At 46.4% G+C, this 23,517-nt stretch overlaps 1 protein-coding gene across 1 annotated transcript in view; it reads left to right on the forward strand.

Moving 5' to 3' along the window:
• Positions 1–23,517, forward strand: part of LOC142312211 (ovochymase-2-like) — a 171,782-nt gene that overhangs the window by 35,414 nt on the left and 112,851 nt on the right. Inside the window, exons 2-3 of the mRNA XM_075351118.1 lie at positions 11,211–11,338; positions 11,515–11,608. Of these exons, the coding sequence (XP_075207233.1) occupies positions 11,211–11,338; positions 11,515–11,608 (222 nt within the window). The remainder of the gene's footprint in view (positions 1–11,210; positions 11,339–11,514; positions 11,609–23,517) is intronic.

The raw sequence follows: 23,517 nt of genomic DNA on the forward strand, positions 1-23,517 counted from the left end.
TCTGCAACATCAAAATACTCATCATGGGAACGTAGCCTTAAAGAGAACCTGCAATATTATTTTGCAATGTGAAATAAAGTCATGGCCATAATAGAGCTGTTATATTAATTAATTTGATATATTTGGTGAAGAAATCTGCTTTGTGGTTCTTGTTTTATCAGCATTTGAAGTTTTCTTCTAATGAGATTTCGGTGACAAGGGCTGTGCTGTGCATAGGGTCTTCTCCTTCCGGCCCCTTCATCTTCCTCCAGTGTTTGAATGACAGGTCACTTATTTTTCAGTGGCCTGCCTTCTGCTTAAAATTTTACGCCGCCACGGTCATTGGCTTGGGTGGTGCCTGCACAGTTTGATTTCATGACAGGTTGTCAATATAATTAAGCCAGGGATGGCGCATGCGCAGATTGAGATGTTGGCTCATTTCATTGAAGACTAGGTAAGAAATCAAACTTGTCACATGTCACCCATGCCACTGATTGTGGAGGCGCAAAATTTCAAATAAGGGGAAGATCACTGAAAAATCAACGAACTGTCATCCAAACAGTGAGAACAGATGGAGGGGCCAGGACAGGAGGAGAAGACCCAGTGTACAGTCCAGCTCTTATACACTAAATTCTAATTAGACGAAAACTTCAAATGCTGATCAAACAAGAATCTCACAGTGGCTTTCTTCACCTAAGGTATCAATTTGATCAGTACTACAGCGCCATTATGGCATGTCATTACTTTACCTTACTAAATTGATGGACATTGCCGTAGGTGTTTCTTGTTATATGCAGCTGAAAGACATATTTAGTAAAGTAGAATACTGCAGTAAATGTTTCAACTGTCAGATTCATCTTATTGTCATATTTCATAGCCTGTCATATTTTATGATATTGTTGACACTATCAGTATCTACTACAAATTGATGAATCCGTATGAAATTGAAATTAGTATCTTAAAGTTAATTTGGCTCATCTATTTAGTAAAATAAAAAAAAATAATACCACGTAACTGTCACGTTCCAACATTCCGGGGACACTGATACAGCATTACCTAGTAACAGAATTTCAAAGGTTAATAGATAATGCCTATCTTGAAAGAGACTTTTATGACGTTGCATTTCTCCTTCCAATGTTTCAACTCTTTTTTTATCTTAAAATGCCTGAATTAAACTACTTTGAACCTACAGTGATGTTCTGATAAAAAAGGAAGGGTAGAAACAATAACAGATTACTGTGAACTCTAGAAGTTGGCACATCATGTCACTATCAGGCAGGCCAATGCGGTATACAGTGACGCTGACGTTTTTATGTCGTATGAGCCCTGTAGCCAATCAGTGACCACTAATCAGTCACTTCACTCTCACTTCCTCTGGACAAAACTGACATTTGGAAGAAGTACGAGCTGCTGCATCCTTGTCTTTGGCTTCCTATGAATATCTGAAGGATATGGGAGTGAAGCAGAGCACAAGCGGCCAGTGATTAGCTACATCACGCAAACCTTGGGAGGCCATGGCACTGATGTCACTGGAATAGTGCCAGCATCAGAGACCAGTACAGGCATTTTATATTTCAAATGGGGGAATTCAGAAATTGAGAAGGAATTATCGGAAAAGCGGACAACCCCTTTAAAGTCCGTGACCATGAGAGTTAGGAAAAGTACACGTACACAGCTTGCTTGAAAACTTTCATATTCAAGTTTTCAAAAATATTTTCAGCACATTAGTGTTAAGAACATAATATATTTCCTAAAGCTTATATAGCATCAACATAGTCTGCAGTGCTGAGCGGCGATCGTCAGCACCGAATTGAATCCATCTTCAGTGGTAACATATACTGACTAGATCTCATTTTTATAGGGAGCCAATGAAACTTATTCCCACATTATTACTAATATGTATGTAAGAAAGGACAGCACTGAGGAGTACATGTATGTGTAAGGCTGTGTGCCCACAATGAGTTTTAGGTGATCTTTTACTGCTGCATATTTTTTGCTGCGTCATAAACGCAGCATCTTATAGTTCCAGAAAAGTGGATTGGATATATAGAGATCTCATGCCCACCGTGCTTCTTTTTTGCTTAGTGTAGACTGATTTGCGGTGTGTGTTTCAAATCCACACCATGTCAATTTCTCTTTCGAGTAAGCAGAGTTTTCTGCAGATTTTTCCTGTAGACTTGCATTAGATGTGGATAAAACACAGATAAAAAAAATGCATATGCGATTTTAGTGTGTTTTCCCTGCAGAAACTTCTAAAAAGCGGGGTGGCACGGTGGCTCATTGGTTAGCACTGTAGTCTTGCAGCGCTGGGGTGCTGGGATCAAATCCCACCAAGGACACCATCTGCAAGGAGTGTGTATGTTCTCCCTGTGTTTGCGTGGGTTTCCTCCAGATCTTCAGTTTCCTCCCACACTCCAAAGACATACAGATAAGCAATATAGATTGGAAGTCCCAATGGGGACAGTGTTCCTGAATCTATGTAAAGCACTGCAGAATATGCTAGCGTTATATAAAAATAAAGATTTATTTATTTAAAAAGCGCATGTAATCCACACATAAGTATATCAATAAAGTTTTGTCAAAGCCAAATACCAGGAAGTACTAAAACTAGATTAGCTTTATTTAAAACATCACATATCAACAAGAGACAAACATTTGGTGCCAAGTATGCATAAAAAACGCATTTAAAAAAAGTATATAAAAACACAACCTAATTTACATAAGAGGTGCAGCATTTCTGCAACATCAAACCCTCACCAAAAGCTCATTGTGGGAACATAGACTAAAGGCCCAGTCACACTAAACAACTTACCAGCGATCCCAACAATGATACAACCTGATAGGGAACCCTGGTAAGTTGCTAAGAGGTCGCTGGTGAGATGTCACACTAAGCGACGCTCCAGCGATCCCACCAGCAACCTGACCTGGCAGGGATCGCGGAGCGTCGCTACACGTGGAAGCATGCTGCGCTTGGTAACTAAGGTAAATATCGGGTAACCAACCCGATATTTACCTTGGTTACCAGCGCACACCGCGCTGGCTCTCTGCACACCTAGCCACAGTACACATCGGGTTAATTACCCGATGTGTACTCTGCTACGTGTGCAGGCAGCAGGGAGCCGACTTCTGCGGACGCTGGTAACCACGGTAAACATCGGGTAACCAAGAAGCCCTTCCCTTGGTTACCCGATATTTACCTTCGTTACCAGCGTCCGCCGCTCTCACACTACCAGTGCCGGCTCCTGCTCCCTGCACTCCTAGCCACAGTACACCTCGGGTTAGTTACCCAATGTGTACTCCAGCTACGTGTGCAGAGAGCAGGGAGCCGGCACTGGCAGCGTGAGAGCGGTGGATGCTGGTAACGAAGGTAAATATCAGGTAACCAAGGTAAGGGCTTCTTGGTTACCCGATATTTACATTGGTTACCAGCGTCCGCAGAAGCCGGCTCCCTGCTCCCTGCACATTCAGTTGTTGCTCTCTCGCTGTCACACACAGCGATGTGCGCTTCACAGCGGGAGAGCAACAACTGAAAAATGGTCCAGGACATTCAGCAACAACCAACGACCTCACAGCAGGGGCCGGGTTGTTGCTGGATGTCACACTTAGGCTGTGTGCACACGTTGCGTTTTTTACCGCGGAAACGATGCGTTTTGAACCGCAGCGTTTCAGTGGCAAATTGCATGCGTTCAGCTTTCCCAGCAAAGTGTATGGGAAAGCTGAAAAATCAGTGCACACGCTGCGTTTCTTTCCGCAGCGTTTTGGATGCCAAAAATCGGTGCGGAAAGAAAAGCAGCATGTCACTTCTTTTGTGCGGTGTGGCTGCGTTCTCTCCCCCATTGAAATCAATGATGTGGGGTCAGAACGCAGCTACACTGCATGGACCTGCTTTTTTGTTGCGGTCCGCGGGCTTTGTCGGCACGCCAGAACGCAGGCATTTACCTGGAAGTGAGGTCAAGAGGTTTCCTGTTGACCTCACTTCCTGGCAAAGCCCCCGGTGTCGCCAAAGTGCCCGCCCCGACCCCCGACCCCCCTCCCGAAAATCCAACATGGCCGTGCGCACAGTAGCGCACCGGCCGCCCTGCTCCTATGTTATCTGTCGCATGTGCCTTGAGACAGGCGACAGAAAAATGCACCCAGGCCCTGCCCGTTCACCCCAATTCCCCCCGGTGTCATACATACCTGTCCGGTCGCAGCGCTGATCCCCCGCGGCTCCCTCCTCCTTCACAGCAGACGCCGGCCGGTCACATGAGCAGAGCAGCTGACAGCCAGCACTGTGTTCAGAGAGCTGTGCTGGCTGCTCGGCACTCTGCAGCTGTGACCCGGGGAGAGTGGGTGCAGATTTTTGGCACCCACTCTCCTCAAATGGAGGGTCTGCCCTCCTAGAAAATGGGGGATACGTTCCCTGAACGTGCCCCCATATTCTAGAAGGTCCAGAGCCGACGTGGGACATCCAAATGGATTTCTGCGGACCCATTATTTTTTATTAAATTGGAGAACAAGGGAATGATTTGGGGAGTGTTTTTTCTAATAAAAAATTTTTTGTTGTCTTTTTTTGCTTTTGTTTACTGTCAATTAGTTATGTCGGGTGTCTGATAGACGCCGTGACATCACTAATTGCTGGGCTTGATGCCAGGTGACATTACACATCTGGTATCAACCCCATTTATTACCCCGTTGGCCAACGCACCAGGGCGCGGGATGAGTTGGGGCGAAGCGCCAGGATTGGCGCATCTAATGGATGCGCCACTTCTGGGGCGGCTGTGGCCTGCTATTTTTAGGCTGGGAAGAGTCCAATAACCATGGCTCTTCCCACCCTGAGAATACCAGACCTCAGCTGTCAGCTTCACCTTGGCTGGTGATCTAATTTGGGGGGACCCCATGTTATTTTTTTTTTATTATTTTTATTTATAAATAAAAAAAAAAACCTGGGGAGCCCTCCAAATTGATCACCAGACAAGATGAAGCTGCCAGCTGTGGTTTGCAGGCTACAGCTGTCTGCTTTACCCTGACTGGCTATCAAAAATAGGGGGGACCCCACGCCATTTTTGTTTTTGTGATAAAAACTAGGCTAGGCACCCTTTAGTGCCACATGAAAGGTACTAAAGGTGCCAGCTTAGAATATGCAGGGGGGGGTGGGACGTTGTATATATATTTGACCTCCATTGACGCTTTTTAGGCTATGTGCCCACAATCGGGGTTTGCAGCGTTTTGGGCGCAGATTGTTTTCCCTGCGTCCATGACGCTGCGTTGTGCAGTAGAAGCACAGTGGAAGGATTTTTAGAAATCTCATGCCCACTGTGCTTCTTTTCTCCGCAGCATAAACCGACCGGTGGTGCAGCTTCCCGAGCCTCAGCATGTCAATTTATGCTGCGGAGACGAGAGTGTTCTCTGCAGGTAGCATAGAGCTCCACAGCAGCCTGAACCCAAATCGTGGGCATGGCCAGCTGCGTTCTCCCGTGGACAACACTCACATCTCTGCAGGAAGGCTGACACTGTGTACTGGACGCCGTGTCGCTGGATCATGGCCACATAGCCTTAGGCCTGTTTCACACGTCAGTGATTCTGGGACGTTTGTGCTTTTTTTTAAACGTACCAGAATCACTTACTTACGCAGACCCATTATAATGAATGGGTCTGCTCACACATCAGTGATTTTTCACTGCACGTGTCTCCGTGCAGCGTACCCGCGTGTGCGTGATTGCCGCACGGAGACATGTCCATTTTTTTCTGGCATCACTGATGTTCCACGGACCACGCAGTGGTGTGGTCCGTGAAACACGTGCCAGAAAAAAAGTGCTTTTAAAATAAAAATCATTTTTACTCTCCCGGCGTCCAGCGATGTCCTCTGCAGCCCGTTCTGCCGGCTGCTTCTGAGCCGGCTCATTATTGTCGCGCATATTCATGATGTGCGACACAGCCGACCCGGAAGCAGCTGCTGCGGGGGTCAGCGCCAGCCGGATGCTGCACCGCGTGAGCGATCAGCACCATGGAGAGCGGGAGCGGGCACAGGCGAGTTAATCTCTAAGTGCAATCACGGCCCACGGAGAACGGAGCCCGGATTGCACTTAGACAACCCATGTGTGCCGTGATTCACGGCACATGGAGGGACATGTGCATGTTTTACACGCCAGTGAAAAACGTCACTGTTTTTCACTGACGTGTGAAACGGGCCTAAAAGTGAGAATATTGTTGCTACAGCAACATTTTGGGTGAAGTAGCTGTAGATTCAAAATGCTTAATATACTCCTGAATAAAATCCTTGAGGGGTGCAGATTCCAAAATGGGGTCACTTGTGGGGGTTTTCTGACGTATAGGTACCCAAGGGGCTCTGCTAATGTGACATGGTGCGCTACGTTTATTTCAACTTTTCCAAAATTCAAATGGTGCTCCTTCCATTCCAAGCCCTCCCATTTATCCAAACAGAATGTGGAGAAGGAAATGACATCACAGGTTTTTTTTTCCAAAGGTCTGTGTTCAACCAACTTTATTAACACTGACAAGTCTTAAAAAACGCACCTAAAAAAACGCATGAAAAACGCATGAAAAACGCATGCGTTTTCGATGCCTTTTTCTCAAAAAAGCATTGTTTACAATTCTCCCCTCTGCCAGAGGGTGCGTTTTTTTCCGCGCTGAAAAAAAAGCAACGTGTGCACATACCCTTACGCTGCGTTTTGAACCGCAGCGTTTCAGTGGCAAATTGCATGCGTTCAGCTTTCCCAGCAAAGTGTATGGGAAAGCTTAAAAATCAGTGCACACGCTGCGTTTCTTTCCGCAGCGTTTTGGATGCCAAAAATCGGTGCGGAAAGAAAAGCAGCATGTCACTTCTTTTGTGCGTTGTGGCTGCGTTCTCTCCCCCATTGAAATCAATGATGTGGGGTCAGAACGCAGCTACACCGCATGGACCTGCTTTTTTGTTGCGGTCCGCGGCCTTTGTCGGCACGCCAGAATGCAGGCATTTACCTGGAAGTGAGGTCAAGAGGTTTCCTGTTGACCTCACTTCCTGGCAAAGCCCCCGGTGTCGCCAAAGTGCCCGCCCCGACCGCCCTCCCGAAAATCCAACATGGCCGCGCGCACAGTAGCGCACCAGCCGCCCTGCTCCTATGTTATCTGTCGCATGTGCCTTGAGACATGCGACAGAAAAATGCACCCAGGCCCTGCCCGTTCACCCCAATTCCCCCCGGTGTCATACATACCTGTCCGGTCGCAGCGCTGATCCCCCGCGGCTCCCTCCTCCTTCACAGCAGACGCCGGCCGGTCACATGTGCCGAGCAGCTGACAGCCAGCACTGTGTTCAGAGAGCTGTGCTGGCTGCTCGGCACTCTGCAGCTGTGACCCGGGGAGAGTGAGTGCAGATTTTTGGCACCCACTCTCCTCAAATGGAGGGTCTGCCCTTCTAGAAAATGGGGGATACGTTCCCTGAACGTGCCCCCATATTCTAGAAGGTCCAGAGCCGACGTGGGACATCCAAATGGATTTCTGCGGACCCATTTTTTTTATTAAATTGGAGAACAAGGGAATGATTTGGGGAGTGTTTTTTCTAATAAAAAATTTTTTGTTGTCTTTTTTTGCTTTTGTTTACTGTCAATTAGTTATGTCGGGTGTCTGATAGACGCCGTGACATCACTAATTGCTGGGCTTGATGCCAGGTGACATTACACATCTGGTATCAACCCCATTTATTACCCCGTTAGCCAACACACCAGGGCGCGGGATGAGTTGGGGCGAAGCGCCAGGATTGGAGCATCTAATGGATGCGCCACTTCTGGGGCGGCTGTGGCCTGCTATTTTTAGGCTGGGAAGAGTCCAATAACCATGGCTCTTCCCACCCTGAGAATACCAGACCTCAGCTGTCAGCTTCACCTTGGCTGGTGATCTAATTTGGGGGGACCCCATGTTATTTTTTTTTTATTATTTTTATTTATAAATAAAAAAAAAAACCTGGGGAGCCCTCCAAATTGATCACCAGACAAGATGAAGCTGCCAGCTGTGGTTTGCAGGCTACAGCTGTCTGCTTTACCCTGACTGGCTATCAAAAATAGGGTGGACCCCACGCCATTTTTTTTTTGTTTTTGTGATAAAAACTAGGCTAGGCACCCTTTAGTGCCACATGAAAGGTACTAAAGGTGCCAGCTTAGAATATGCAGGGGGGGGTGGGACGTTGTATATATATTTGACCTCCATTGACGCTTTTTAGGCTGGATGCCCACAATCGGGGTTTGCAGCATTTTGGGCGCAGATTGTTTTCCCTGCGTCCATGACGCTGCGTTGTGCAGTAGAAGCACAGTGGAAGGATTTTTAGAAATCTCATGCCCACTGTGCTTCTTTTCTCCGCAGCATAAACCGACCGGTGGCGCAGCTTCCCGAGCCTCAGCATGTCAATTTATGCTGCGGAGACGAGAGTGTTCTCTGCAGGTAGCATAGAGCTCCACAGCAGCCTGAACCCAAATCGTGGGCATGGCCAGCTGCGTTCTCCGTGGACAACACTCACATCTCTGCAGGAGGCTGACACTGTGTACTGGACGCCGTGTCGCTGGATCATGGCCACATAGCCTTAGGCCTGTTTCACACGTCAGTGATTCTGGGACGTTTGTGCTTTTTTTTAAACGTACCAGAATCACTTACTTACGCAGACCCATTATGATGAATGGGTCTGCTCACACATCAGTGATTTTTCACTGCACGTGTCTCCGTGCAGCGTACCCGCGTGTGCGTGATTGCCGCACGGAGACATGTCCATTTTTTTCTGGCATCACTGATGTTCCACGGACCACGCAGTGGTGTGGTCCGTGAAACACGTGCCAGAAAAAAAGTGCTTTTAAAATAAAAATCATTTTTACTCTCCCGGCGTCCAGCGATGTCCTCTGCAGCCCGTTCTGCCGGCTGCTTCTGAGCCGGCTCATTATTGTCGCGCATATTCATGATGTGCGACACAGCCGACCCGGAAGCAGCTGCTGCGGGGGTCAGCGCCAGCCGGATGCTGCACCGCGGGAGCGTTCAGCACCATGGAGAGCAGGAGCGGGCGCAGGTGAGTGAATCTCTAAGTGCAATCACGGGCCACGGAGAACGGAGCCCGGATTGCACTTAGACAACCCATGTGTGCCGTGATTCACGGCACACGGAGGGACATGTGCATGTTTTACACGCCAGTGAAAAACGTCACTGTTTTTCACTGACGTGTGAAACGGGCCTAAAAGTGAGAATATTGTTGCTACAGCAACATTTTGGGGGAAGTAGCTGTAGATTCAAAATGCTTAATATACTCCTGAATAAAATCCTTGAGGGGTGCAGATTCCAAAATGGGGTCATTTGTGGGGGTTTTCTGACGTATAGGTACCCAAGGGGCTCTGCTAATGTGACATGGTGCGCTACGTTTATTGCAACTTTTCCAAAATTCAAATGGTGCTCCTTCCATTCCAAGCCCTCCCATTTATCCAAACAGAATGTGGAGAAGGAAATGACATCACAGGTTTTTTTTTCCAAAGGTCTGTGTTCAACCAACTTTATTAACACTGACAAGTCTTAAAAAACGCACCTAAAAAAAACGCATGAAAAACGCATGAAAAACGCATGCGTTTTCGATGCCTTTTTCTCAAAAAAGCATTGTTTACAATTCTCCCCTCTGCCAGAGGGTGCGTTTTTTTTCGCGCTGAAAAAAAAGCAACGTGTGCACATACCCTAAGCAACATCGCTAGCAACATCACTGCTACGTCACAAAAGTCGTGCCTCAGCAGCAATGTTGCTAGCGATGTTGCTTAGTGTGACGGTACCTTTAGAGACCATCAGCTGAGTGCACACAATGCGTTTTTTATGCATTTTTCAGTGCAGATTTGTCACAAAACCTTATTGGGTTTCCTAAGTGAATATGAATTTTGAAGTCTCATGCACACGTTGAATATTTTCTCTTTTCAGATTTAGATCTGAATGTGTCAGTTCTTTCAATGGTTTTGCTGCAGTTTTCACCCATACTGATGAGTGAGGAAAAATCTGCACCAAAAACTCACAGTAAAAAATGCATTAAAATACTGCTGCGTTTTTCCTGACAAGAGATGAAGAAATGGTTAAAAAATGTCTGCACTAAATACTTAACAAGTGCCCAAACCCTAATAGACCCACTTCTCACTGCTAGTACTCAACTCTGATCGACAGCCATCTTTCAGCACAATGCCGGGTTTAGCGAATTCTCTGATCACAGACATTTAATCCTCTTTTGATCTACGATTAATATATTGTGATGATGACAAAAGAAGACTTTCTCTTGTGCCTATCGGCCGGATAATGCAATTTCTACGACTGACTAGGAAATCGTGGCATCCTCTGGGCTACAGCACTAAAGAAACTCCATGGCCGTCTAGCCAGAACTTCTACTAGTGAACATATTAATTATGCTCAAACATGACTACAGTACTGCCATGCGTATGTATGTTTAAAAAAATAACTAAAGAAAATAAAAAAAATGTTAAAAGATTCAATGAAAATAAACTAATAAAGAAATTATGTCAGAAGACTGAATAATATAGAGATGATAAAAGGCACAAACCAAACAGCGCAGGAAGAAAAAACTGATGAAAGAACCACTCACACACCTATTAGCCATGGGGACGTGATTATGTAATATTACAAATACACACGGACACGGCTTGTACAGGTTACCCGTCACAGTGGCACGTGTAGTGGACCACGCCAGCTTACAGATTATGGATCACACCCATAGTATTCAATTAGGTGGGTTGTCCATTATTATATAAGGGAACACCTAAAGGACAGATACGCCAATTCCACACAACAAAACTCTAAGTTCTGGCTGCATCCTGCAACCATGAAAAAATAGACAAGGTTGATATTTCGTCAAAATATTCAAGCTCGCAACGCATGTCAATAGTCCTCATTGTCTTGTGAGTACCAACACTAAAAAGCAAATCATAGCAAAAGGACATAAATACAAAAAGAACATCCCAAAAAAAACATATTTACCCATACCTGTTGGGTTAACCTACTGGCATGTTGGGGGGTTTCAGAGGAGACATAATACATATGGACATACAAACTCAAACTTTTCATTATTTGTAATTTCCTATATATTAACCATATTCATGTTATTTTCCCTTACAAAAAATTTTGTGTAACAGGGGTTACTTGTGTAATTTGTCAATGATACATGGTAGTTACTTGTGCAATATTTCTGCAGGTTTTATCTATAGAAATAAATTAAAATAATGCTATTTTCTCTAAAGTTTCCCCAGGTTGCAGCTCCATATACCATCTCTCTGGATCTTCAGGATCTGTTTCCAGTTTAAACTATCCATCAAATTATGAGAACAGTAAATCATGTGCATGGGAGATCACAGTTCCAGATAATAAGGTAAGTGGTCCCAGGCCTAATTGACACTCGTTTCACTGTAAATCATCCTTTTTATTGACCCCAATATTTTATTGTACATAATTAAATCAGTCATTAGAGTAACGCCACCATGATGTAAAGGCAAGCACAGCCTTAACTGATATTAAATAACTTGTTATACAAACACCACTTTTCAGGTTGTCCATTTCTGGTTTGAGGTGTTCCATGTAGAGACCAGCACACTTTGTAGAGAAGATCACGTCACTATAGAAGATAATGTTGGAGTTTTGGGTAAGTAGAATGATCAAATATTTAAAAAAAAAATGTCTTCTATGCAAGTTACATGAGTTAAATTTATTTTTAAAAAGTCCTGCTATATATATATATATATATATATATATATATATATATATAGTACAACAGTACAGACCAAAAGTTTGGACACACCTTCTTGTTCAAAGAGTTTTTTTTATTTTCATGACTGTGAAAATTGTAGATTCACATTGAAGGCGTCAAAACTATGAATTAACACATGTGGAGTGAAATACTTAACAAAAAGTGTGAAACAACTGAAAATATGTCTTATATTCTAGGTTCTTCAAAGTAGCCACCTTTTGCTTTGATTACTGCTTTACACACTCTTGGCATTCTCTCTTGATGAGCTTCAAGAGGTAGTCACCGGAAATGGTTTTCACTTCACAGGTGTGCCCTGTCAGGTTTAATAAGTGGGATTTCTTGCCTTATAAATGGGGTTGGGACCATCAGTTGTGTTGTGCAGAAGTCTGTTGGATACACAGCTGATAGTCCTACTGAATAGACTGTTAGAATTTGTATTATGGCAAGAAAAAAGCAGCTAAGTAAAGAAAAATGAGTGGCCATCATTACTTTAAAAAATGAAGGTCAGTCAGTCCGAAAAATTGGGAAAACTTTGAAAGCGTCCCCAAGTGCAGTGGCAAAAACCATCAAATGCTACAAAGAAACTGGCTCGCATGAGGACCGCGGCAGGAAAGGAAGACCAAGAGTCACCTCTGCTGCGGAGGATAAGTTTATCTGAGTCATCAGCTTCAAACATCGCAGGGTAACAGCAGCTCAGATTAGAGACCAGGTCAATGTCACACAGAGTTCTAGCAGCAGACACATCTCTAGAACAACTGTTAAGAGGAGACTTTGTGCAGCAGGCCTTCATGGTAAAATAGCTGCTAGGAAACCACTGCTAAGGACAGGCAACAAGCAGAAGAGACTTGTTTGGGCTAAAGAATACAAGGAATGGACATTAGACAAGTGGAAATCTTTGCTTTGGTCTGATGAGTCCAAATTTGAGATCTTTGGATCCAACCACCGTGTCTTTGTGCGACGCAGAAAAGGTGAACAGATGGACACTACATGCCTGGTTCCCACCGTGAAGCATGGAGGAGGAGATGAGATGGTGTGGGGGTGCTTTGCTGGTGACACTGTGGGGGATTTGATAAAAATTGAAGGCATACTGAACCAGCATAGCTACCACAGCATCTTGCAGCGGCATGCTATTCCGTCCAGTTTGCGTTTAGTTGGAGCATCATTTATTTTTCAACAGCACAATGACCCCAAACACACCTCCAGGCTGTGTAAGGGCAATTTGACTAAGAAGGAGAGTGATGGGGTGCTACGCCAGATGACCTGGCCTCTACAGTTAAGTGAGCGGTGAGCTGGACCGCAAAGTGAAGGCAAAAGGGCCAACAAGTGCTAAGCATCTCTGGGAACTCCCTCACGACTGTTGGAAGACCATTTCTGGTGACTACTTCTTGAAGCTCATCAAGAGAATGCCAAGAGTATGCAAAGCAGTAATCAAAGCAAAAGGTGGCTACTTTGAAGAACTTAGAATATAAGACATATTTTCAGTTGTTTCACACTTTTTAAGTATTTCATTCCACATGTGTTAATTCATAGTTTTGACGCCTTCAATGTGAATCTACAATTTTCAGAGTCATGAAAATAAAGAAAACTCTTTGAATGAGGTGCGTCCAAACTTTTGGTCTGTACTATATATATATATATATATATATATATATATATATATATACTAGCTGTAGTACCTGGGCGTTGCCGGGTACTACTAGCCGTTGCTCTGTCTCTCTCCCAATCTCCGTGTGTCGCTGTCTATCTGTCTCTGTCTGTCTCTTTCCTTGTCTGTCTGTGTCTGTCTTTGCATCAGTCCGTCTCTATCTCTGTGTCTCTGTGTCTGACTGTCTCTCTATCTCTGTGTCTGTCTGTCTCTATATCTCTGTATCTGTCTATACATCTTTGTCTGTCGGTCTCTCTCTTTCCCCATCCATCTCTTTCCCAGTCTGTTTCTTCCCAGGTCTGTTTCTTTCCAGATCTGTCTCTTTCCCCGTCTGTCTCTTTCCCTTTCTGTCTCTTTCCAGGTCTTTCTCTTTCCAGATCTGTCTCTTTCTCCGTCTCTCTTTCTCCGTCTGTCTCTTTCTCCATCTGTCTCTATCTTCGTCTGTCTCTTTCTCCGTCTGCCTCTTTCTCCGTCTGTCTCTTTCCCCGTCTGTCTCTTTCCCTGTCTACCTGTCTCTGTCTGTCTCTTTCTTTCTTTGTCTGTCTCTATCTCTGTTTTTTTCACCATCTGCACTTTCCAGGTCTGTCTCTTTCCAGGTATGTCTCTTTCCAGGTCTGTCTCTTTCCAGGTCTGTCTCTTTCCAGGTCTGTCTCTTTCCAGGTCTGTCTCTTTCCAGGTCTGTCTCTTTCCCAGGTCTGGTTTGCAGAGTAGAAAGAAGAACGGGTTTGAATATCGCGCCAAAACCACAGATCTGGTCTGTCTCTTTCCAAGGTCTGTCTCCACGTCTCTTTTCCTGTCTCTTTCACTGTCTGTCTTTGTCTATCTCTTTGTCTGTGTCTTTTCCTGTGTGTCTCTTTCCCTGTCTGCCTATCTCTGTCTGCCTATTTCCTTGTCTGTCACTATTTCTCTCTTTCCCTGTCTGTCTCTCTCAAGGTCTGTCTCTTTCCCCATCTGTTTTTGTCTCTCTATATGTGTCTTTACCTGTCTGCCTGTCTCTGTCTGCCTGTCTCTGTCTGTCTCTTTCCCCATTTGTCTCTTTCCAGGTCTGTCTTTTTCCACATCTGTCTCTGTCTGTCTCTTTCCCCGTCTGTCTCTTTCCTTCTCTGTCTCTTTTCCCGTCTGTCTCTGTCTCTTTCCCCGTCTGTCTCTGTCTGTCTCTCTGTCTATATCTATCTCTCTGTCTTTTTCCCTGTCTGTCTGTCTGTCTCTCTCTCTATCTATCCATCTCCTCATCGACATCATATTACCTCACACATAAGCTTCTTATACTAACAATGTCCTTTGTTCCTATAGCAACTAATCACAGCTCCTATTAATAACCTGTAGTTCCAGGCTCCATTCACTTTAATGGAGGCAGCTTTTTGGAGAGTAACTGTAAAGCGCAGGGTTAAATTTTCCTGTTAAAACATAGTCTACAACATTCCCTGGGTCACATGAGGTGTCTGTGCAAAATTTCGTGATTGTAAATGTGACAGTGCGGATTCCTTTAGTGGACATACACACATACATACATACACACATACATACATACACACACACACATACACTCAGCTTTATATAATATATATATATATTTAATTTTTTCTATATCTATCTGCAGTGTAAATGATGAGGCATTCCATTTTTCTTTTTTAGAGCTCTAAATCCCCTACTTGTTTTTACACAGACATAAAGATCTAATATATAAAGCTGAATGTGTGTATGTATGTGTGTGTATGTATGTGTGTGTGTGTGTGTGTGTGTGTGTGTGTGTGTGTGTGTGTATGTATGTATGTATGTATGTATGTCCGGGATTGGCATCTGCACCGTCGCAGCTACAGCCACAAAATTTTGCATACTCCCACTTCTGGACCCCGAGAGCGTCATAGGCTATGTTTTGAGGGAAAATTTTAACCCCGCGCTTTACAGTTATTCACCAAAAAACCTGCCTCCATTAAAGCGAATGGAGCTGGGAGCCACAGTGCAGCCAGAACTTCAGAAGAATGCGCAGCCACGCCCTTAAATGGAATGTTGGCGTGTCACAATGCAGCCAGGGAAAGAGACAGACACAGACAGGGAAAGAGGCAGACACAGACAGGGTAAGAAACAGACATAGACAGGGTAAGAGACAATTGAATGAAAGTCCGGCTCACTGAGTGAGGTGCTCAGGGGAAAAACCAGTACATAGAAATAGGGAACCCCGGCACACAAAAATTGAAACAGTCTTGTACACTTGAAATTTTTATTTTTATTTAATTTTATTTTAACGTTTCGGTGAATGCCTTTTTCAAAACTAAATAAAAAAATATGTTTCTTCTGTTGTTTCTTCTTTTGTTGTTTCTTCTTTTTTTATTTAGGGTAAGAGACAGACACAAAGAGACAGACACAGACAAAGAGACAGACTGACAGGGAAAGAGACAGACAGGGAAAGAGAGGGAAAGAGAGAGACAGGTTAAAAGACAGACACAGACAGGTAAAGAGACAGACACAGACAAATAGACAGAGACAGACACAGGGAAACAGACAGACAGGGAAAGAGAGGGAAAGAGACAGACAGGGAAAGTGACAGAGATAGATAGACAGACAGGTTAAAAGACAGACACAGACAGGTAAAGAGACAGACAAAGACAGGTAAAGAGCCAGACAAAGAGACAGACGCAGAGACGCAGGGAAAGAGACAGAAGGAAAGAGGGAAAGAGACAGACAGGGAAAGAGAGGGAAAGAGACAGACAGGGAAAGTGACAGAGATAGATAGACAGACAGGGAAAGAGATAGATAGACAGACAGGGAAAGAGATAGATAGACAGACAGGGAAAGAGATAGAGAGACAGACGGAGAAAGAGACAGAGACAGACAGGGAAAGAGACAGACAGACAAAGAGATAGAGAGAGAGACAAAGAGATATATACAGAGGGGGAGAAAGACATTATAATTACATTTATATCTATTTGTTTTGTGGTTTTTGAGTGCAGAATACATTTTTGTTAATATATTCTATTTTGTTAACAGCAGTTATCAACCCGGGCGAAGCCGGGTAGTACAGCTAGTACCTTATAAAGTTAACTCTGTCTATAGCCATCAGTAGGGTTTTCTAATCACAGATCAAAGGAAAGCTGATCCTGCTAACAGGTTCCCTAAGAAGTCGATATGGTCGTGTAGGTCATAGGGAGCTAAATAATATGATACCTTGAATATCTTATTCCAGAGAAATCCACTTTTTATATATAAATGAGCTGTTAAGATCTATGGGCCGGACACAGATCTCACTGAGAATCTGCCTTCAGAGCTTATTTTATATGAAAGGGAGCATTAACACTGTAAGACATGTACTTAACGCAATATAGCAGAGCTGAATTTTATCTCATTACAAACCCATTTGCAGCTGCAGCTGTCACAGATCTGTTGTACTGCAACACTGAGTGCCTGAGAGATGGAAGCTGAAACAGTGAGAAGACAAATGCAGATGTGTCAGATATAATTATATACAGCTCATCAGTGAGATCAGGAGAGCAGAGAGGAGCCATCACACATCACACTGGTAACTCCCCCTCTATTTATAACAGGCTCTTAGGGCAGATTCTTATGCAAATCTGTGTCCAGTCAATAGATCTGAACAGCTTATTTACATATAATATTAATAATATTAATAATGTTGATTTCTCTAGAATAAGACATCAGATTGCAGATATCAAGATATCATTTTAATAAACGTTCTATGACCTACAAGTCCATTTAGACAGCTTATGAGGGTTGATCCTACTGACAGATTGCCTTTAAAGGGGTTTTCAATTTAAAAAAATATAGACAAAGTAAAGTGGTTAGTGTGACGACCTGGACTCATTATTTTTACAAGACTCTTGTTGACTCATGTAATTGCCTTGGCTAACTAATGATGGGTTCACACATAGCGATGCAGCAGCGATCACGACGGGCGACCTGACCTTATCAGGATCGCTGCGGCGTCGTTACATGGTCGCTGGTGAGCTGTCAAACAGGCAGATCTCACCAGCAACCAGTGACCAGCCCCCAGCCAGCAGCGACGGGTGGAAGCAGTGCTGCGCTTGGTAACTAAGGTAAATATCGGGTAACCAAGGGCTTGGTTACCCGATATTTACATTGGTTACCAGCGCACACCGCTTAGTGCTGGCTCCCTGCACGCCAGAGTACACATTGGGTTAATAAGCAAACCCTTGCTTATTTACCCGATGTGTACTCTGGCGTGCAGGGAGCAGGGAGCCGGCAGCACAGGCAGCGTGAGAGCGTCGGACGCTGGTAATGAAGGTAAATATCGGGTAACCAAGGAAAGGGCTTCCCTTGGTTACCCGATGTTTACCTTGGTTACAGCTTACCGCAGGCTGCAAGAAGCTGGCTCTCTGCTCCCTGCTCGCTTCAGTTCGTCGCTTTCTCGCTGTCACACACAGCGATTGTGTGCTTCAAAGCGGGAGAGTAATGAGCAAAAAATGAAGCAGGACATTCAGCAATGAGCGGAGACCTCACAGCAGGGGCCAGCTCGTTGCTGGATGTCACACACAGCGTCAGCGATGGGACGTCGCTGCTACGGCACAGAAAATGGTGACGTAGCAGCGACGTCGTTGTCGCCGTCGCTGTGTGTGACACCACCTTAAGGCCAGACACACAGACAAATCAATTATGCGAACTTCCCATTGTATTACTAAGTGAATTGCTAGATGTAATGTAACTTACCTGACTCACCCTTGTCTCTGGATATTTGAATATGGCTTGAAATCTAGCCAAGAAGAGCCCAGTCTTTTCCACCAATCGTGAAGACCCCAATGGTCTGAATGAAGAGCGCAGGGGTATAAGAAGGAGGACTGTCCATTGCCCAGGGAGACTCTTGCTACATGCTACCAATCTAGGATCTGCGGATCCGATTGGCAAGCTGAACCTGGATTATAACACTACATGGACCTCATCATCGAATGCAAGGATTCGGCTTTGATATTAAGGACTACCTAAGGAAGGAATCCAGCTTGGGACTGTCGCGGGCGGCGGGGCGCTGCGCTCACCACGCTCGGGTCCGGCGCTGCTGCTCGGTGGCTCGAGCGGTGGGCCGGATCCGGGGACTCGAGCGGCGCTCCTTGCCCGTGAGTGAAAGGGGTGTTTTGTTGGTGTTTGGGATGTCTGTTTGTGACGCCACCCACGGTGTGTGGTGAGGTTGGAGCACCACCGCTGCTCTGTACGGGGTTCCCGGGAGCGATGACGGGGAGCAGCTGGGATGTTTCTCTCCCCTCCATGGGTAGGGGGATTTTGGTAGTCCTGGGGCCCGGAGTTGTTGTCTGTTTGGTGGATTGCGGGGCTTGGGCAGGTGCAGGGTCGTGGGGCAGCGCAGTGCCAGACGGCACGGTGGTACTTACTCAGCCAGTAACGCACACGGAGTCTCTGGTAAAACAAACGGCTGGATGGACGAGTCCCACAGACTGCTGCGACGGTCACTCCCGGTAGGTTGGCGGTAACTGTCTCTCCCTGCACCGGTGTTATGTTCTCGGCCCCGATGGCTTCCCATCGGTAACCCGCTCCCCAGCGGTATATTTGCCGGAGGAGCCCCTTTTGCACGCAGGCGCTGGCCCTGGGAACTCTAGCTGTGGCAGTAGCTGTATTTCCCTTCACGGTTGAGCGGTTGCCTTCAGTCGGGTCTTTATTGCTGGGAAACCCCGGAGGTTCCCGCCGCTGACGGATTTGACCGGTTTAACGGCGACTCCTAGTCTGGTCGGGGTCCGTAGGCCCTGCCAGATGGTGCTGGCTTCTCTTCGCTCCCCGATCCGGTACCGGCGGGCCACCGCCCGTCCCCAGTCCTTACGGTTGTGCGTCAATCGGCCTCTCCTGCAGACGGTCACCACCGTCTGCCAACCTTGCTGTTACTGTGCCCGGGCCACGTACCCGGACACGGCCAGTCAGTTCCTCCACTACCACTTCCCTAACTCACACTCTAAACTCAACTGCCTTCCTTTTCCCGCCTCCAGGACTGTGAACTCCTCAGTGGGAGGAGCCAACCGCCTGGCTCCGCCCCACCTGGTGTGGACATCAGCCCCTGGAGGGAGGCAACAAGGATTTGTGTCTGACTTTGATGTTCCTAACCGGGGTGTGGGGTGTGTTGTTGTAGTACCTGTAACGTCCTGGCTTGTCCAGGGCGCCACAGGACAATACAGTCACTGGACTACAGACTTTGCAGACCTCAGCCAGCTTCCTAAATCTGGCGTTATTCCAATCTCGGTGGGTGCCCGTCGAAAGCGGGGTGCTGCTGGAATGGAATAAGTAGCCCTGGAAGCTCTGAGGCACGGACATTCTAAATCCCTGGTGAGCCAGCGGAAGGGTGAGACTCTGTTGCCTGTTACATTTGTGTGTTTTGCTGGTTATGTGTTATGTGCCGTTAATTGTTTGGGGATCCAATAAAGTGTTAATATTGTGATTCCCTCATCCTGTGTTGTCTGAGTAGTGTTCCGCCCACGGTTAAGGAGGTCGGGCGTTCAGTTGGGGATGAGCCCTGGGCCATGCTGTCTTTCTAAAGGTGGCCGGGCCAGCAGACGAGAGCACCCACTGACTCCCGTGTCTCCACAGTTAGCAATTTGAAAAATGAATATATTTAGACATGTCTAAAATGTAAATATAAGCAATTTATTAATATACTGGAATGAGAAAGTAGCCCCTAACTCAATATATCAAAACCAGTCCCATGCCATGGCAGCTACATATCTAGTGTGACTCCCGTGTCTCCACAATTGGTGGCAGCGGTGGGATACTACTCAGCCTGGTTTATCCAGGGGAGCTTCAAAGGACTGATGTTCGCGGACACTGTCCAGGGCTCAACAACCAGGGAGGCATATAAGCATACCTAGCAGGCCATTGGGGAGGCATTCAGGTTTCGGACACTGCCATGTCTAAGCCCACCAGCTCAGCCATGGGACAAGGACCGGAGAGGAGTTACGACCGCAGCAGTAAATGGATGCTACAAGATCTGTGCCAGATGCGAAAGATTGAATACAGGAACACTGACACTCGGTCGGACTTGATCCAGAAATTGGTCCATTGGGATGTCCAGAATGATGCAGAGGATGATGAGGACACCACCAATGTGGTACCAGAGGATGTAAACTGTGTGTCTCATCCTAGATCCAGATCCAGTGACAGTCTGGAAACAAACCAAGCCCACGCAGACCGAGTCAGGAAATTGTTGACTGCATTGGGGCCTGAAGCTTCAAGAGAAGAGAGGGCTGGAGTTCTGCAATTCGTGTTGGGAGTTCCAATTTCCTTACCATCAGCACCTACCTCCAGGATAGACCACTACCAAGGAAGTCTTCTTCGCTACAGGGACGTGCCAGTGTTTAATGATTCCAGCACTGAGATAGATGAACACTTGCAAAACTTTGAGGTGCTAATGCTTATGCACCAGGTGCCCACAGATGAGTGGTCCAAATACCTGTGGACAAGCTTGCCGGTCCGGGCCCAGAAGGCTGTCCGATCACTTGGGCCTCAGGACTGCCTGGGCTACAGAATTATTAAGGACACTTTGTGGGCCCTTTTTACCATAACACCCGAGAGACATCGCACTAAGTTCCGGACTATGTCTCGCCAGGGTGTCTCGTACGTCGAATTTGGCAGTCAACTCCGACGACACTGTAATCACTGGCTCGATGGTCGGGCTGCCCACTCTGCTGCTGCCCTCCAGGATGTGATAGTGCTTGAACAGCTGCTGGAGAAGAGGGACCCGGAAATCCGAGAATGGGTAGCTGACAGGAAGCCCGACACCCCAGAGGAAGCAAGCAGCGCGATTGGCTGATGAATTTACAGCCAACCGACCCAGTTGGAGGCCCAATAGGCCCACCGATCCCAGGAGGTCCCTCAATCATGGAGCCCAGCGACCTCCAGACTCCTGTGCTGGACTAACTCATTACCCCACAGAAGCCCCAACAATACAAAGGTTCACCAACAGGGCTGGTGACTTGTCTAACCCACGGCGCTGTTATACGTGTGGGCGCCTTGGACACATGGCCAAAGAGTGTCTTCAAAGTCAAGGTCCCATGCCTGGAGCCTGTCTGCCAGTCCAACCAGTCAACATATGCCAAGATGAACCAACGAGACCTGAGGAATGCTACTCCCGAGAAACACTAATAGCTGAGGAAGTGGTTTACCCAGTCCACCCTCTACAACAGGCCGGACACCGTAAGCCAGCCAACCTCCATCGTCACATCCAGACAGTCAAGGTTGGTGATATACAGGCTCAGGGACTTCGAGACACTGGCTCTTCCATCACCCTGGTCACCCCAGACATTGTTCCCACCGAACATCATTTACCTGGCCGCCAAGTGACCATCTCCCTTGCTGGGGGCAAGCACTTGAACATCCCTCTGGCATGAGTGCAGTTGGACTGGGGAACTGACCAAGGAGAGGTTGAAGTGGGGCTTATGGACGGCCTCCCCACCCCTGTTATTTTGGGAAATGACCTAGGACAAGGACTATCCAGCCAGTTTGTCACCGCCATCACCCGCAGCGAAGCCAAACACCATCCTGGTGCAAGTCATTCTACCAACCCCTCCAAGGAGAACCCTCCTCCTCAATCTTCACCTCCTCCTCGGAGCCATCATATGAGAGTAGTGTACATCAGACCCAACTGTGGCCATTGACTTGGGGGAGATAGATAGTAAGGAATTCAGAGAAGCCCAACTGACAAACCCCACCCTAGAGCTTATCCGTAGTATGGCCGCCCAACCTTAGGGAGGAAATCAGGGGGAGGTGTAAAGATGGGAAAAAGTCCCCTTATAATGGGAAAAGCCCGCATCCTGCCCAGAAAATCACTGTACATCAGCTTGTGGTATCCCAGCAATACCGACCCCAACTATTGCGTTTAGCTCATGATGATCCTGTGGCTGGGCACATGGGGGCCAAAAAGATAGGGCCCACCTGTTACACATTTTTTTCTGGCCAAAGGTCACTCAAGAAATGCAAAAATACAGAGCCTCTTGTCCAGTGTGTCAATATATGGGAGAAGCCCCTTGTCGTTCCCCACTTCAACCCATTCCCTTCATAGGAGAACCCTCCTCCTCAATCTTCAACCTCCTCCTCAGAGCCATAAAATGGCAAGAACCATGGAAACGCGTATGGGCTTCCTTCACAGGTGGAGAAGGATGATCGGAAGCCTATCCTGTCTGGCTAATATTAAGAAGGGGAAGGAATGTGATGACCTGGACTCTGTCAGTGCTTAGCAGGGGTTAAATTTCTTAAAATTCAGCCAGACATGAAGATAGTTTGTTTATAGACGGGGGATAAGCCCTCATTGTTTTTACAAGACTCTTGTTGACTCATGTAATTGCCTTGGCTAGCGAAGGCCAGACACACAGATAAATCAATTATGCGAACTTCCCATTGTATTACTAAGTGAATTGCTAGATGTGATGTAACTTACCTGTCTCACCCTTGTCTCTGGATATTTGAATATGGCTTGAAATCTAGCCAATAAGAGCCCAGTCTTTTCCTCAAATCGTGATGACCCCAATGGTCTGAATGGAGAGCCCAGGGGTATAAAAAGGAGGATTGTCCATTGCCCAGGGGGACTCTTGCTACATGCTACCAATTTAGGATCTGTGGATCCGATTGGCAAGCTGAACCTGGATTATAACACTACATGGACCTCATCATCGAATGCAAGGATTCGGCTTTGATATCAAGGACTACCTAAGGAAGGAATCCAGCTTGGGACAATACAGTCACTGGACTACAGACTTTGCAGACCTCAGCCAGCTTCCTAAATCTGGCGTTATTCCATTCATGGTGGCTGCCCGCCGAAAGCGGGGTGCTGCTGGAATGGAGTAAGTAGCCCTGGAAGCTCTGAGGCACGGACACTCTAAATCCCTGGTGAGCCAGCGGAAGGGTGAGACTCTGTTGCCTGTTACATTTGTGTGTTTTGCTGGTTATGTGTTATGTGCCGTTAATTGTTTGGGGATCCAATAATGTGTTAATATTGTGATTCCCTCATCCTGTGTTGTCTGAGTAGTGTTCCGCCAACGGTTAAGGAGGTCGGGCGTTCAGTTGGGGATGAGCCCTGGGCCATGCTGTCTTTCTAAAGGTGGCCGGGCCAGCGGACGAGAGCACATACTGACTCCCATGTCTCCACAGTTAGCACAGTTTGAAAAATGAATATATTTAGACATGTCTAAAATGTATTTAT

This window comes from Anomaloglossus baeobatrachus, chromosome 1 (genome assembly GCF_048569485.1).
Source record: "Anomaloglossus baeobatrachus isolate aAnoBae1 chromosome 1, aAnoBae1.hap1, whole genome shotgun sequence".
Taxonomy (NCBI): Eukaryota; Metazoa; Chordata; class Amphibia; order Anura; family Aromobatidae; genus Anomaloglossus; species Anomaloglossus baeobatrachus.